Here is a 12095-nt window from a genome sequence, read left to right as displayed (position 1 = left end):
CCAATCTTCCTCCGAAATGATTATACCTTTTCATCCTCGGCAAGGAAATCATCAAGTGTATAAACATCCGCTGGATCAATTTCCACAGGTTCCTCACCTTCCTCATCCGAGTGCACTGCCTCCTGTTCATCGTGCTCTTCCTGTTCCTCCAGATCTTCCTGAGCTAACTCCTGTTCATCGTGCTCTTCCTGTTCCTCCACGTCTTCCTGAGCTGGCTCTTCTTCATCCTGCGCAGGAAGATCATCATGCGCAAGCTGCTGTTCATCCTCTGCAGGCTCCACCTCTTGATTCTCAGGCTGCAGAGCAGGGTCATCACCCTGCGCCATTGAGTAACAGAATGGAAGAGGAAAACTTGTGTCTGAACCGATCCTCTGCAATAGCATATATTTATACACAGCCATCACCTCTGTAACCGATGGAATGCATGCAGCCATTTTTAATTCGCACATGTGGCCTCTGAAATTCTCTCATGCATTCACACAGCCAGTCACATATGCATTCATACAGGCACTCATATATGCATTCACAAAGGCACTCACATATGCATTCACAAAGGCACTCGCATTCAACATTGAGTAACAGAGTTCACCATCGACATTGACTAACAGAATTCACCATTAATGAAGCAAACTGTAGTTCACAGAAGCAAAAAAAACAGTTCACAGTTTTCACAGTTAACAGAAACTGCAAGAGATGGCACAGTTTTTCATCACAGTTCACCATGGACAGCAATGTGAACAGCACCTGCAAGCAACCCAGCACAGTCAATCAACTATTTCAAATGGCAGCAGTGCAGCACAACAGAAACCATAAAATGGAACACTAATCTCAGTTGCAATCAGAAAATAATTTCTTCTTCAAACACTTCATTGTATTTGCATGCTCTAACTTTTCATCACCGGACGTCAATGCTACATCTAGAGCGAGGAGGCGGTTATATGTCTCAAACATTCTAGCTTCGACTCATATTTTCTTGCCTCCCTTTGCACCTCTGCAGCCTCCTTTTGCTCCTTTGCTGCTAGGTGGGCAAGCTTTGCTTGTTCAATCTTCTCGGATGATAGCTTCTTTTGTACTTCCAATACCTTCAGCCGGTTTGCATGTTCATCAGTCTGAATTTTACCAAATGTATTCATCTCCTCAAGATCTGTAGTAAATGTCCTTGTTGGCATTTTTAGCTTTCTTTTCAAGTGCTGCCTTTTTAGCTTTTTTTTTCCCCATTGGCCTTGGAATTTCTTCCAGATCCTCCAGGTCTGCATTGTCCATGTCCTCTCCTTAATTATCCTTATCTGAACTCTTCCTTTTGCGTGCTTGTTTCAACTCATTGTTGTATGTTATCCACTTTGCCTCATTTTGGACAGTGTACCATACATCCATCAAAACAAAATGCCCCAGCTTGAGCTTTTTGTTTTCTTCTACGTAGAAAACATGGGCCTTATCAATCCACATTTGATCATTATACCCACTAATAAAAACCCTTCGAGCCTTCAACCAAGCACCATGGAAGAGATCAGTCCACTTATTAACCTTATGCCAACGGTCCTTCGCTTGCTTAGCATTTCTTCTCCTATGACTTGGGGTAGTCTCATTGTAGGTGTCAGCAACATCATACCAATATTGTTCATTCTTCCTATCAGCGCCGATGCTTGAGTCCGTTGAATTATGCAGCCATGAGCTCATCTGTAATATTATCAAGTACATTTACCTTACTGAAACAGTTCACAGTGAGTGAGCCAATTGAAATTAGCATGAAAATGCACTGAAAACTCACCAGCCTGACATCTTCTTCTTGTGCCCAAAGGATTCGCTTCTCAGTCCTAGGTAACTCAAAGTCATCCCCGCTGTCAACAGTCACATACTTATTTTTCTTAGTTGTGGAAAGAGGAGTGCCTATTTCTTCTTCTGATGGTGTATCTTCCATAGTGCGCGGTGGCTTGAATGGAGCAAACTGAGCATGACCCCCCACAAAATGAAAATTCTGAGACAAATGAGGCTGGAAAAAATTGTGAAGCCACCAGGAGGTGTTGGATTTTTATCCCTGAAAAAATTCACATTATTCAGCAAGCCACCAGATATCAAATACAAGACTGCACAAACAATGCTTACTGGGCTGAAACATATTTGTTAAACTGCTAAACCATGAACACAGACATATTTGATTAACTCCCACAATTCCTTTGCTGCTTACAATAAGAATGGTTGTGACAGTGCCAACTATGACAAACATCACCTATGGTCTACCTGAAGTAAACATGATTGCATATATCAATGGCATACACAACTGCTATGTACTGACAAAAACATCACTAAATTTCTGAAACCATGACTGATAAACATACTTGCAAGTATCAATTGCCATTATCTGAACACTAAACAGCAAGAAGGATCTAACAAATCTACTGAGCAACTATCACTGCATCCAACAGGTAATATACTTGATAAATTTTTTTCAACCATGACTGCTTAACAACCATGCATCTATCACTTGAAACAAAAGAAGACAACAACATGCTACTGATCAGCAAGCATGCATGGGGAAACTTTCAGTTGCACAACAAGTAGGATCTGTCACTAATGTACTGAACAACTATCTCACACATCACATTGTTCAAAACATCTGTCAACAACTTTGCAGATAAGAAAAGGAGAAGAGTGAGCCTACCAAGAGCAAACATTTCTTTCTAGTGTCCACTTTTGCGTCTCTTTTCAGTTTTCAAGTACTACATCAAACAAAGCATTTCGTTTCTGTTTGCTAGGTTACTCAAACAATCCATCTTGTAAAATCTCATTCATGCTAGCAAATGCGTGCATCAAACAATCCAACAGATTGTCTAGCTCAGTAAGTGATTAGTTCAGTGATCCAAATCAACAAAAAGAAAAAACATTTTGTATACAGCCTCCCATCTTCACTGGTTCAAATGAGCAAAATTGAGAATGAGTAATTTACCATGTCGCTGGATCTGAAGATTGAGGAAAGCTCCACGGTTGAGGCATGGAGCTTTGACCGGCGCCGGCGAAGAAGCTGCCAGAGCTATTGAAGAAGCAGCTCTGTCGGCGAAGGAGGTCGGTGAAGCGCATCCAGATCCACCCGCGCCGTTCTGCTCCGGCCGAGGTGCGGCGAGGCCCATACTCCCCAGCTCCGGCGCTGCCGCAGGTCCCCCAGCGGGCTTCCGCATCTGCGTCGCTGCAGCTCCAACGGTGGGCTTCCCAATAGGCGCCGCCGCCGCCGTTCCTTTGCGCATTGACGAGGACACGGGTCCCTTCCGCGACTGCGCCGCTCTCCGCTGCCGAGACGACTCCGCCTTGAGGAGCTCTCGCGCCGCAGCCGCCGCCTGCTTCTCTTGCTGCCGCATTGCCGCCGTCGCCGCTGCTAGGAATGCGCTGATTTTGGGCGGAGGGGGTAGAGAAGGCGCGCGCGGGGGAGGCGGCTATTTGGGGAGAAGGCGCGCGCGGCCTTGGCGCCAAAGGGGAAAATCGCTGCGCGCAGCGGATCCTCACCGCCGACGACGACTGGCAGCGCGTCGCACAACGCGTCGTGTCGTCGCCTCGCGTGGGAGCACGAGCTCCCGCCGTAGATGAACGAGACGACGGCGACCCTCTCTTTCTTCAGTAAATGCGCGCCACGGAGGACAAAAACGCTGATGTGGACGCACGCAGACGGCAGACGGCTCGCCGTTGTACGTGCCCTAAGGTGTCTTTGGTGTTCCTGTCATTGCGATCATAAAGCGTCGAACGAATATATACTGTCTCTTTTGTTTTTTTTAAAAAAAGAATATATATTGGCCTGCTGGCACCTGGCACATTGAACTAGCTCCAGAACCAGAAACGAACCAGCAGCCGCAGCGGAGGTTGCTGCGGTGGCCTGGTGGGTCACCACTCACCAGTTTCATTACTGCAGTACAGTGTAAGAACAGGAACTCCCTTACTCTTCTGAACACCGCACAACTGCGAGGCATGGACACTACTCCATTCCTTGAATGCAACACAAGAGACCCTCGGAAATATTACTGAAGGACCAGAGGCATGTCACGATTCATACAGATCGCACTCAAAAAGAAAAATGTATTCCTGGATCTCGGTAGAATTTGAGATTCTGGAAGCGACACAAGTAAAGGGTGCGATTCAAGTATACAATGCCTGAAAGTTCACCCCGACAAACTATTCTGCTAATCAGTGTTCGATGTTGGCTAACTGGCAGTTGCAGAGTAGCTCTGCATGCTGGCAACATTGCCCATTTGCCCGATTGTCATATACTCCTAAGTGGCAAATAATTCCTGAAAGGTGATGTATAATTCTGGCATCCAAACTACGGACATATACACAGCAAAAGAGAATATTTTTCGGTTTGGTACTTCTATCAGCTCCTTCGGCGTTGGGAATCTTCATCTCAGATGTTCTTCTATATGGCATGCTGAGCTCACTTGGCACTTTTGTACATGTTGTCAATGACGCCCTGCAAATAGAAGGGTACTCAGAAAAATTGTCCTGTTTGAGCGCAAGACACCACAACCCGTAAACCAGCAAAAGAATTATGAAAAATGGAAGAACAATAGCCTAGCCATGGTGGAGGTATCCAAGCATAAAGAAAAGTGCTATCTCGTTCATAGTACAGCTTAAAACTAACTCAAGGACAGTTCAACAAATGACAGAGAGTCATATGGGTGCAAGTAAACAAAATAAACTGGAGCTACTCTGCAACAATATTGCAATGAGCAGTACCTGGTAGTACTTGAGCAACTGCGGCCGTTTCTTTTTATATGTCGGAGTGATCAAGTCACGATCCATATCAAAGGGCACTGGTTCGAGGTGTACATCTTTGATGAATTCAAAACCTTTGAGCTGGGGAAACAAGTAGTGTTACGGCATGTGCACCAGGAGCAAGCGGACAAGAATTGCTAGAAAGAGCATAACATGAGAACAACCATATCCTCACCTTCTTCTCTTTTCCTATTCTTGACAGTTCTCCTAAAATGTATTCTTTTGCTTTCGGATTCTGGCACAAGGACTCAAAATCACCACTTATTCCATTTGCAGCAGCCCAACTCTCAAGAGCCTCCTTGTTGGGATTGACCACAGCAACAAGGAAGGATTCAAAGCTGTTCCCATATATCCATATCTGAAAAGTTGTACAAACCAACCCAGTTTTGTTACATTTTCATATATAGAACAATGTCACAGAAAAATTCAAAGATCATAGAAATTAAAAGGTTGAGCACTACATACCGAATCTATAGCAGAAACAAGGCCATAAATATTCTCCAAATTCTCAACTGCCACATATTCTCCCTGTGAAAGTTTGAATATATTCTTTTTGCGATCTATGATTTTCATACTTCCATCAGGCTGCCACTCACCAATGTCACCTGCAACCAGAATAGGGAAGTGTGTCAGATCTCAGCTTGATTGAGGCACAAAATAGAGCATTTTGGTTCTGCTACATGACTGGAACCCCGAGTGGATTTTTAATTGAACTGCTAGAAATGGACATCACAAAAAATGTGATCACTGTGTCAAAACTTTACAGAGCAACAGTATGGTAATCAATTAGCAAAACACACCAGTATGGAACCATCCATCAACCAAGACCTCCTTTGTAAGGTCTTCACGCTTGTAGTATCCTGAGAATAATGTTTCTCCCTTGATGCAGATCTCTCCACGAGCTGTTCTTGCAAGTGCATCATAATTCATTTCTGGGACAGACTCCAGACGAACATCAATATTTGGCACTGGGGGGCCAACAGTCCCTACCATGGACATCTGATTCGGTAACGAGACAAAAGATCCAGCACAAGTTTCCGTGAGACCTGAATGGAAAGAAGATGAGTCAAGACATTCCAGTACAGATACAGGTTCAAAAGTCCAAATTCCGTTCACACCCTCAACAAAGCATCAGCTTGCACATGTATGACCTAACTTGGCTAAAAGAACACATTAGACCCTTACTTTTCCCTGTTTATGTAGAAGACCCATTTTTCTCTGTTTATGTTGAAGACCCATTTATAATTAAACGTCATGAAAAAAAGAGGGAGATGATATGATAAGCAGATAATACACAGACAATACAAGCCAGCAGCATTAGAGATGAGGTGAACAGACAACTATGAATTAGTAACTTCATTTACATGGCTGCACCAATTTGCATGCTTTAATGGTAGATTTAAATGACACTACTACACTATACAACTAGATGAACTACAACAGAAAAATGTTAGGAGCAAGGTTGCAACTTGAACCAATCACAAGAGTAGGAATTTCTTCTTTTCACATCACAAAAAAGTGTACCATATCCTTGTATGACGTGTGCACACGTCACCACTCGCAAGTATTCTTCAACATGGGTAGCAAGTGGAGCAGCTCCAGATAAAATGACCCTAACATTGCCACCAAGACCCTCTTTCACCTGAAGATCAATAAGTTAATTCAAAATGGCAAAATCATTCAGTCAAGAATCATTGGCTGCCAAATTTGATTACCTTACTAAAAACTACTTTGTCACATATGGCAGCAGCTTCATCGTGCTTAGCTCCTCTCATCATTCTAAACTGCTTGCTGCAAAATACAATCTGCAGTTAACACTTCGACTTGTAAAAGATAAGGTTAACTGCAGGTACAGGCACTTGGTAATTAATGGAAAAAAATCTATCATATAGCAGACTCAGAAGAAACATTGACTTTAGAATATTTAGGATAATAAACTTACAACTTGTAAGCAAGATTGAACAGAGTGCTCTTTATAAAACCACCAGAGGAAATTTTAGCTTGTAGTCCTGAAAAATTAGGTAAATGTGAGAAGAGCATACCCATGGACACTCAAACTTGTACACACAGTTGCAGTCTCAAAGCCTTTTTAACAGTAAAAGCAAACTGCTCCAATAGATAGACCAAGAACTACACACCACATTCACGCATGAGCTTATATGAAAGACTAAAACAACCTCACCTACCAATACTTCATGTAGTAAGAGCAGAAATGAAACATGCTCATTCATAAATTGAACAGACTAATGGGGTAAACTGGACAATCAGGACAGGATGAAGGTTTCCATGACCAGGTTTACAATCATGAACTAAATTCTAAACGAGTGATAGGTAAAATTGGTAAGACTAGATATGATGTGGATACATACGATCTACTCAGGTGAATAGTAGATCAGCCTATCTGGCTAAGGCGCCTCATATTATTGATGGGCTAGACAAAGTCGACAAAATATTCTTACAACGAAAGGTGGAAATTACACCATAAACATTAATTAGTATAAGAACATTAGCAGTTTAGCACAGAACAGGTACTTAACAAAAGAAAATTATAGTGGCAGTGACACAAATTGACCCATCATAATCCCATCATAATCAATGGCCAAACAATCTGATTATGACCATATGGTACATATGTATTATTCTACCGCTCATAACCACATTTGATATCTCATCCATGAAAATTATTTATGAGACTGATATACATATGTTTCAGGTAGCTCCTTACCAGAAAATATCCGATCAAGAACACGTGGGACAGCACACAAGATTGTTGGTTTCAGAACACCAATATCTTCAACCAGCAGCTTAACATCCTGTGACAAAGAAGTTAACAGTCACTACAGGCCCAAAAGTAAAATGACAAAAGGGTATTCAGGTGAACAAATAGTGGTGCTTACCCCACGCCAAAACCCAATAGAGGCACCATGGAAAATAAACAACTCCTCCACAACACGGTCAAAGATGTGCGCGAGAGGAAGGTAAGACATGTAAACATCACTTTCTGCCAGCTGAAATTTTCATATTTGTAGATGATCTTAAAGGTTAGCCAGTGTGTGAGGTAAGGTTACATAATGCAAGAATTTCCAGAGCATCTAACCTCCTCGTTTACACAGTTAAGTAGCCGGTCCACACCAGCAATGAGACAAATAATGCTTGCATTGGATATCAGTACTCCTTTTGGGTCACCAGTAGTTCCACTAGTATACATTATAGTGCATATATCTGTCTTCTCCTTGACTGGAAGATCAAATTCTTGGTCAGCCTCCTGCAGATAGAGCACCACACACAAAATTGAATAGTAATTATCACCAACAATAGAAAGATCAGCCTAGTTAAATATTATATATGAAATTGACAGTTAAACCAAACACTTTTGTGTCCACCGCAGATAGGTCACTGTAGTTTAAAGGTCATATCAACTATTAAGAGCAACATTTAACTTAGACATTTTGTCAACAATAATGTACTCCCTTCATTTCAAAATGTAGGGCATGGTTTGACCCAATGTGATCACCAAAGTCAAATTTCGGTCAATGGTTAAAAATTTTGAATCTATAAATGCAAGTGAATGCACAACGACAACAGACTAAACTAATTTGCAATGACGAAAGTCTTTATTTTGATGTTCCATGAATGATTATATGTATTTGCTTATGCAGTTATTCTCTCGCATGTGTGAAAAGACATGGTATTAGCAAAGCTGTAGATCAATAATATTCATGAATCCCACAAAGAGCTGGAGCCTCTTACCAGGGACAGAAATTCATCCCATGAGTAGATTGACAGCCCAAATTTGGAAGCTTCTTCCTTTTGTTCTTGAGTTACCTTGCCAAAACTCACAATCGCTGCAATAAGATATTAAGATTAAATATTTAATTCCATGGTAGAAACATTTTAGTTCATGATGATGGAATCTATCTAAGATATATCGAACTTACTTTTCAAGAACTCATTTGACTTGGGTAAGGTCTTCAAGAGCTGCCCAAATTGAAAATATTCAACATGCCATTAGAAACATTAAACATATGTATCGAAATATAAGACAAATTAATAAATTATCATATCAGAAACACAGCTCTCAAAATCTTGTCTCAAAATATAACAATAAAAGGCCATGTTGAATAGTTTGAGTCTGTTAGTTGTGTATCATAGGTATGCATAGCTAGGGGCTTTTCTGTCGTTTTGCTATACCTTGTACATGCATAAATCTTGGCTCATGGATTGGATAAGCAATATTCCTAACACCATATCAACAGCCATGGAAACTCTAAGCCTAGTTCACCCTCCTCTCCATAAGCTCTTCCACACCAAGATAGTAGCTAGGCTATAGAACACTCATCAGATAAAAAAAAATTTGGCCAATTTTTTTTCATTGTGTATAGGACTATAGATGATTCTATTGATCCAGACAGGTGGCAGAATGTTCAAGAGATAAATGACAATAGACAAGACACTTAAATATGTTTACAGAGACACTAACAAATAGGGGCCAACTTCACGTATTCATCACCAAAGCAAACACAAGAACACAAAATTAAGAGAAGTTCCACGACAGGACAGTAGGACACGGATTACATGAAGCATTGCAAGCATATTAATTCTGCATGTGCGGTAAAGAACCATACCAACTCAATTTTCTTTTCCTCAGCAAAAGCAATCTCAACTTCTGCATGGCATAGAATAAACTCTACCGCACCAGCTCCTACAAAAAGAGAGTGTTCAATAAGAAGACTTGAGCTGTATGTATGCTCATAGGTTCTTTTTAATGCTAGTAAATGCAGAAGTGGTGGTGAAGGGGGACAGATTAATACTCACAATACTACTCACTTTCCTAGTTAATTCCCAACATAATTGTTTCACATATAAACTAACAAGGCCATCAGATTTAAAATACGTTCTGAAGGTATTGCAAGGCTTAATTCTTTTCAAAGAAATAAGAAAGTACACACATATGGATATCAATGCATGTTCTCTAAAGAAAAGGAAATAGCAATATGGTTCACTGATGCACAACAAAAATGCCTAGCGAGACATATTACAAACAGAACATGGTGGCCTCATTCATGTATAGCCAAAGCTGAAGTCATGGAAATGGAAAAATATATACCAAGTGTATCATATAATGGGACACAGTAGATTCCATGGGCATTGCAAGCCTGCAAAGGATAGAGACTTTAAGGTGAATAAGTTGACAAGAGAAACTTAAGCATTTTTGGTAGTTCAAAATACAAACTTAGTGGATCCAATTTTCCCCAGTTATAGGCAAAAGATAAGAATGCACTGAATCAAAAGCTGCCAACAGACAATATTTTACCTCCATTGTGATAATCCATTCAGGACAATTAGCACCATAGATACCACAACGACTACCCTGCAAAATTACCAAAATAGAAACTTTTAGTCAGCAAAAGATGGCATGATTATTTAGCCAACAGTGCATGAAATTGAAGTGCCTAAGGTGACCAAAAGCTCCCAGTGTTTGATTCTAGTGTTCTTTCAAGGTGAGGAAAAAATTCAACATCTAATGCTTAGGTAAATTAGTATTGTAGTGAATAAATTAGCAGAACACTAAGAACAGTGACCAAACCTTTGCAAGTCCACAGCTCCTGATAGAGTTACCAATTTTGTTTGCAATGTCAAACACCTCCTTGTATGTCTTCCAGACATATGCACCAGCCTATCAACAAGATAATAAATCATCTTTGAGAAAGCACCATACGGCTAGAGTCTTCCAGGGAAACACAAGTTGTTCACAGAGTAATGCAGTTACCTTCCCATCAACAATCTCACGGTGACCAAGCATTCTGTTGTTTGGATACTTTTCCACTGCCATCCTGTGTAAGGAGAGACATGGTGAGACCCACAGAAAAGAATTTAGTATTTGGAGACAAAGAGGCCACTTGATTTATTGGAATAAAGAAAAATAGCTCCCCAAATTTAAGAGCTGTCGGAAGGAAGTCAGAATCCGAACTATCCTGCCAATTCCCCTGGCTAATTTAAGAGTTGTCAGAAGCAAGTCTACAGGCTAGAATGAAAGGTGAACAGTCCAACACAAAAGAAACATGAGACTATTGATGTACTGATCCATCACCAATGTGACATCAGCACTACTACCCAAAGATTTAGCAACGATACATGACAATACAGATTCGAATTCCACTTTAAAGATCACTTGATTCAGAGAGTTTTCTTATGATAGATTTCAAACTTGATTAACATTTTTGCAGGACGATAGACGAGATCACGAGACTGAATAGAACAATAGCAGTGCCTGCCTACCGACCAACATCTAGGAGATCTTACCCATCAGGAACAGCAAGGAGCAATGAAGATCAATGATACGTTGCAACCAAGGCCAAAGTGGCAAATCTGGCAACAAAAACGGATAAAAAAATGAAGCGTCCATGATTGGCTATCCCCCTACGGAACAACGTAGAGCCGGATCCGAAGCAACCGCAAGCCTGAAGAGTGATTGCTCCCACAACTGCCACGCGAATCTGAAGTATAACTAACTAGGATCTCAAAATACTGAGGGTAGTAGGTGAGCATGGCAACTAATCTTACACATAAATCTCATACAGAATTGGATTATTTTTTTGGGGGGTTCAAAAGCAAGGGGAGCTGATAAAGATCGGCTAACTAATCCACTACTCTTTCGGCAGAAAACATGTTGTCATAATCAAGCAACTAACCGAGAAAAACTGCTCGTGTAGGAAATACCAGTCTCCGTGAAAGGGAACAGAGGCAAATAACCGAAAGGGGCATTCCGAATCTTGCTCTGCAAGAGCACGAGCAGCACGAACACATCAACCACGCGAAGCCAAAAGAAACACAAGAAGCAAGCAAGCAAGCTTCCGCCAACTCTCGCCTCACGGCTCGCTAATGGAACAGCAAGCTCCATAAGCCCCCACCCGCAGCACGGAACCGAAGGGCGAAGCGCGGGCGAGAGAGCTCACCGGAAGATGTCGTAGCAGCTGTCCAGCCCGGGGACCGGGGGCGGGAATCCGTCGCGGGCGAAGGCGCTCCGGTAGGTGGGCCCCACGGAGGGGCGGCCATCGGCGGCCGGGCGGCCCGGCTCGACCTCCACCACGTTCTGCATCTCCTCTCCTCGCCGCTCGTGAATCGTGGCAGCAGCGTTCGCAGTCGCAGCGAGTGGGGGGTTGAATTGCGAGGCGCCAGCAAAGCCGGGCGGTTAAAAGGGAAAGGCCGCTGGGAGTAGAGGAGAACTAGGGGACGGAGGCGACGCAGGCCCACCTGCCATGGGACAACGCAGCTTGGGGTGGGTGTGGTTGGGTGACCTAAGCGTGTTGGACCAGCGATCTGGACTTTCTTCCTTGTCC

General features: G+C 42.2%; 2 protein-coding genes across 3 annotated transcripts; both read right to left on the bottom strand.

Moving 5' to 3' along the window:
- Positions 1–597: 597 nt before the first annotated feature.
- On the bottom strand, positions 598–2029 carry LOC101774088 (glutathione S-transferase T3-like). The gene is made up of 2 exons (XM_022826398.1): positions 1769–2029; positions 598–1677 (listed from the first exon to the last, which is right to left on the bottom strand). The coding sequence occupies exons 1-2, from the start codon at positions 1916–1918 to the stop codon at positions 1273–1275; spliced, it is 555 nt and encodes a 184-aa protein (XP_022682133.1). The 5' UTR covers positions 1919–2029; the 3' UTR covers positions 598–1272.
- Positions 2030–3975: 1946 nt separating this feature from the next.
- LOC101773679 (long chain acyl-CoA synthetase 4) lies at positions 3976–11949 on the bottom strand. 2 transcript variants are annotated; one of them, XM_004969296.3, is made up of 19 exons: positions 11712–11949; positions 10526–10589; positions 10343–10432; positions 10070–10126; positions 9863–9911; positions 9381–9457; positions 8694–8733; positions 8506–8600; positions 7853–8020; positions 7653–7763; positions 7481–7568; positions 6698–6764; positions 6471–6546; positions 6280–6397; positions 5556–5801; positions 5221–5360; positions 4931–5113; positions 4717–4836; positions 3976–4450 (listed from the first exon to the last, which is right to left on the bottom strand). In XM_004969296.3, exons 1-19 carry the CDS (start codon positions 11852–11854, stop codon positions 4415–4417), a joined length of 1968 nt encoding a protein of 655 aa, XP_004969353.1. In that variant the 5' UTR covers positions 11855–11949; the 3' UTR covers positions 3976–4414. The 2 variants fall into 2 exon arrangements, with proteins under 2 accessions (XP_004969353.1, XP_012701841.1); XM_012846387.2 differs by lacking the exon at positions 11712–11949 and adding an exon at positions 11448–11671.
- Positions 11950–12095: the final 146 nt, after the last annotated feature.

The sequence above is a fragment of the Setaria italica genome, chromosome V (genome assembly GCF_000263155.2).
Source record: "Setaria italica strain Yugu1 chromosome V, Setaria_italica_v2.0, whole genome shotgun sequence".
Lineage (NCBI taxonomy): Eukaryota > Viridiplantae > Streptophyta > Magnoliopsida > Poales > Poaceae > Setaria > Setaria italica.
The sequence above is the reverse complement of the archived record's forward strand: the minus strand, read 5'-3'. Positions and strand labels throughout refer to the sequence as shown.

What these genes read in the sequence shown, in the direction of transcription:
- LOC101774088 (XM_022826398.1), bottom strand. Translation starts at nt 1,918, where the DNA reads ATGGAAGATACACCATCAGAAGAAGAAATAGGCACTCCTCTTTCCACA. An exon ending in AAGAAGAAGATGTCAGGCTG is followed by an intron (nt 1,678 to 1,768) that starts GTGAGTTTTCAG and finishes ATAATATTACAG; the next exon opens with ATGAGCTCATGGCTGCATAA.
- LOC101773679 (XM_012846387.2), bottom strand. Translation starts at nt 11,656, where the DNA reads ATGGAGCTTGCTGTTCCATTAGCGAGCCGTGAGGCGAGAGTTGGCGGA. An exon ending in CTATTGGGTTTTGGCGTGGG is followed by an intron (nt 7,569 to 7,652) that starts GTAAGCACCACT and finishes TCTTTGTCACAG; the next exon opens with GATGTTAAGCTGCTGGTTGA. An exon ending in ACAAAGTAGTTTTTAGTAAG is followed by an intron (nt 6,398 to 6,470) that starts GTAATCAAATTT and finishes ATTGATCTTCAG; the next exon opens with GTGAAAGAGGGTCTTGGTGG.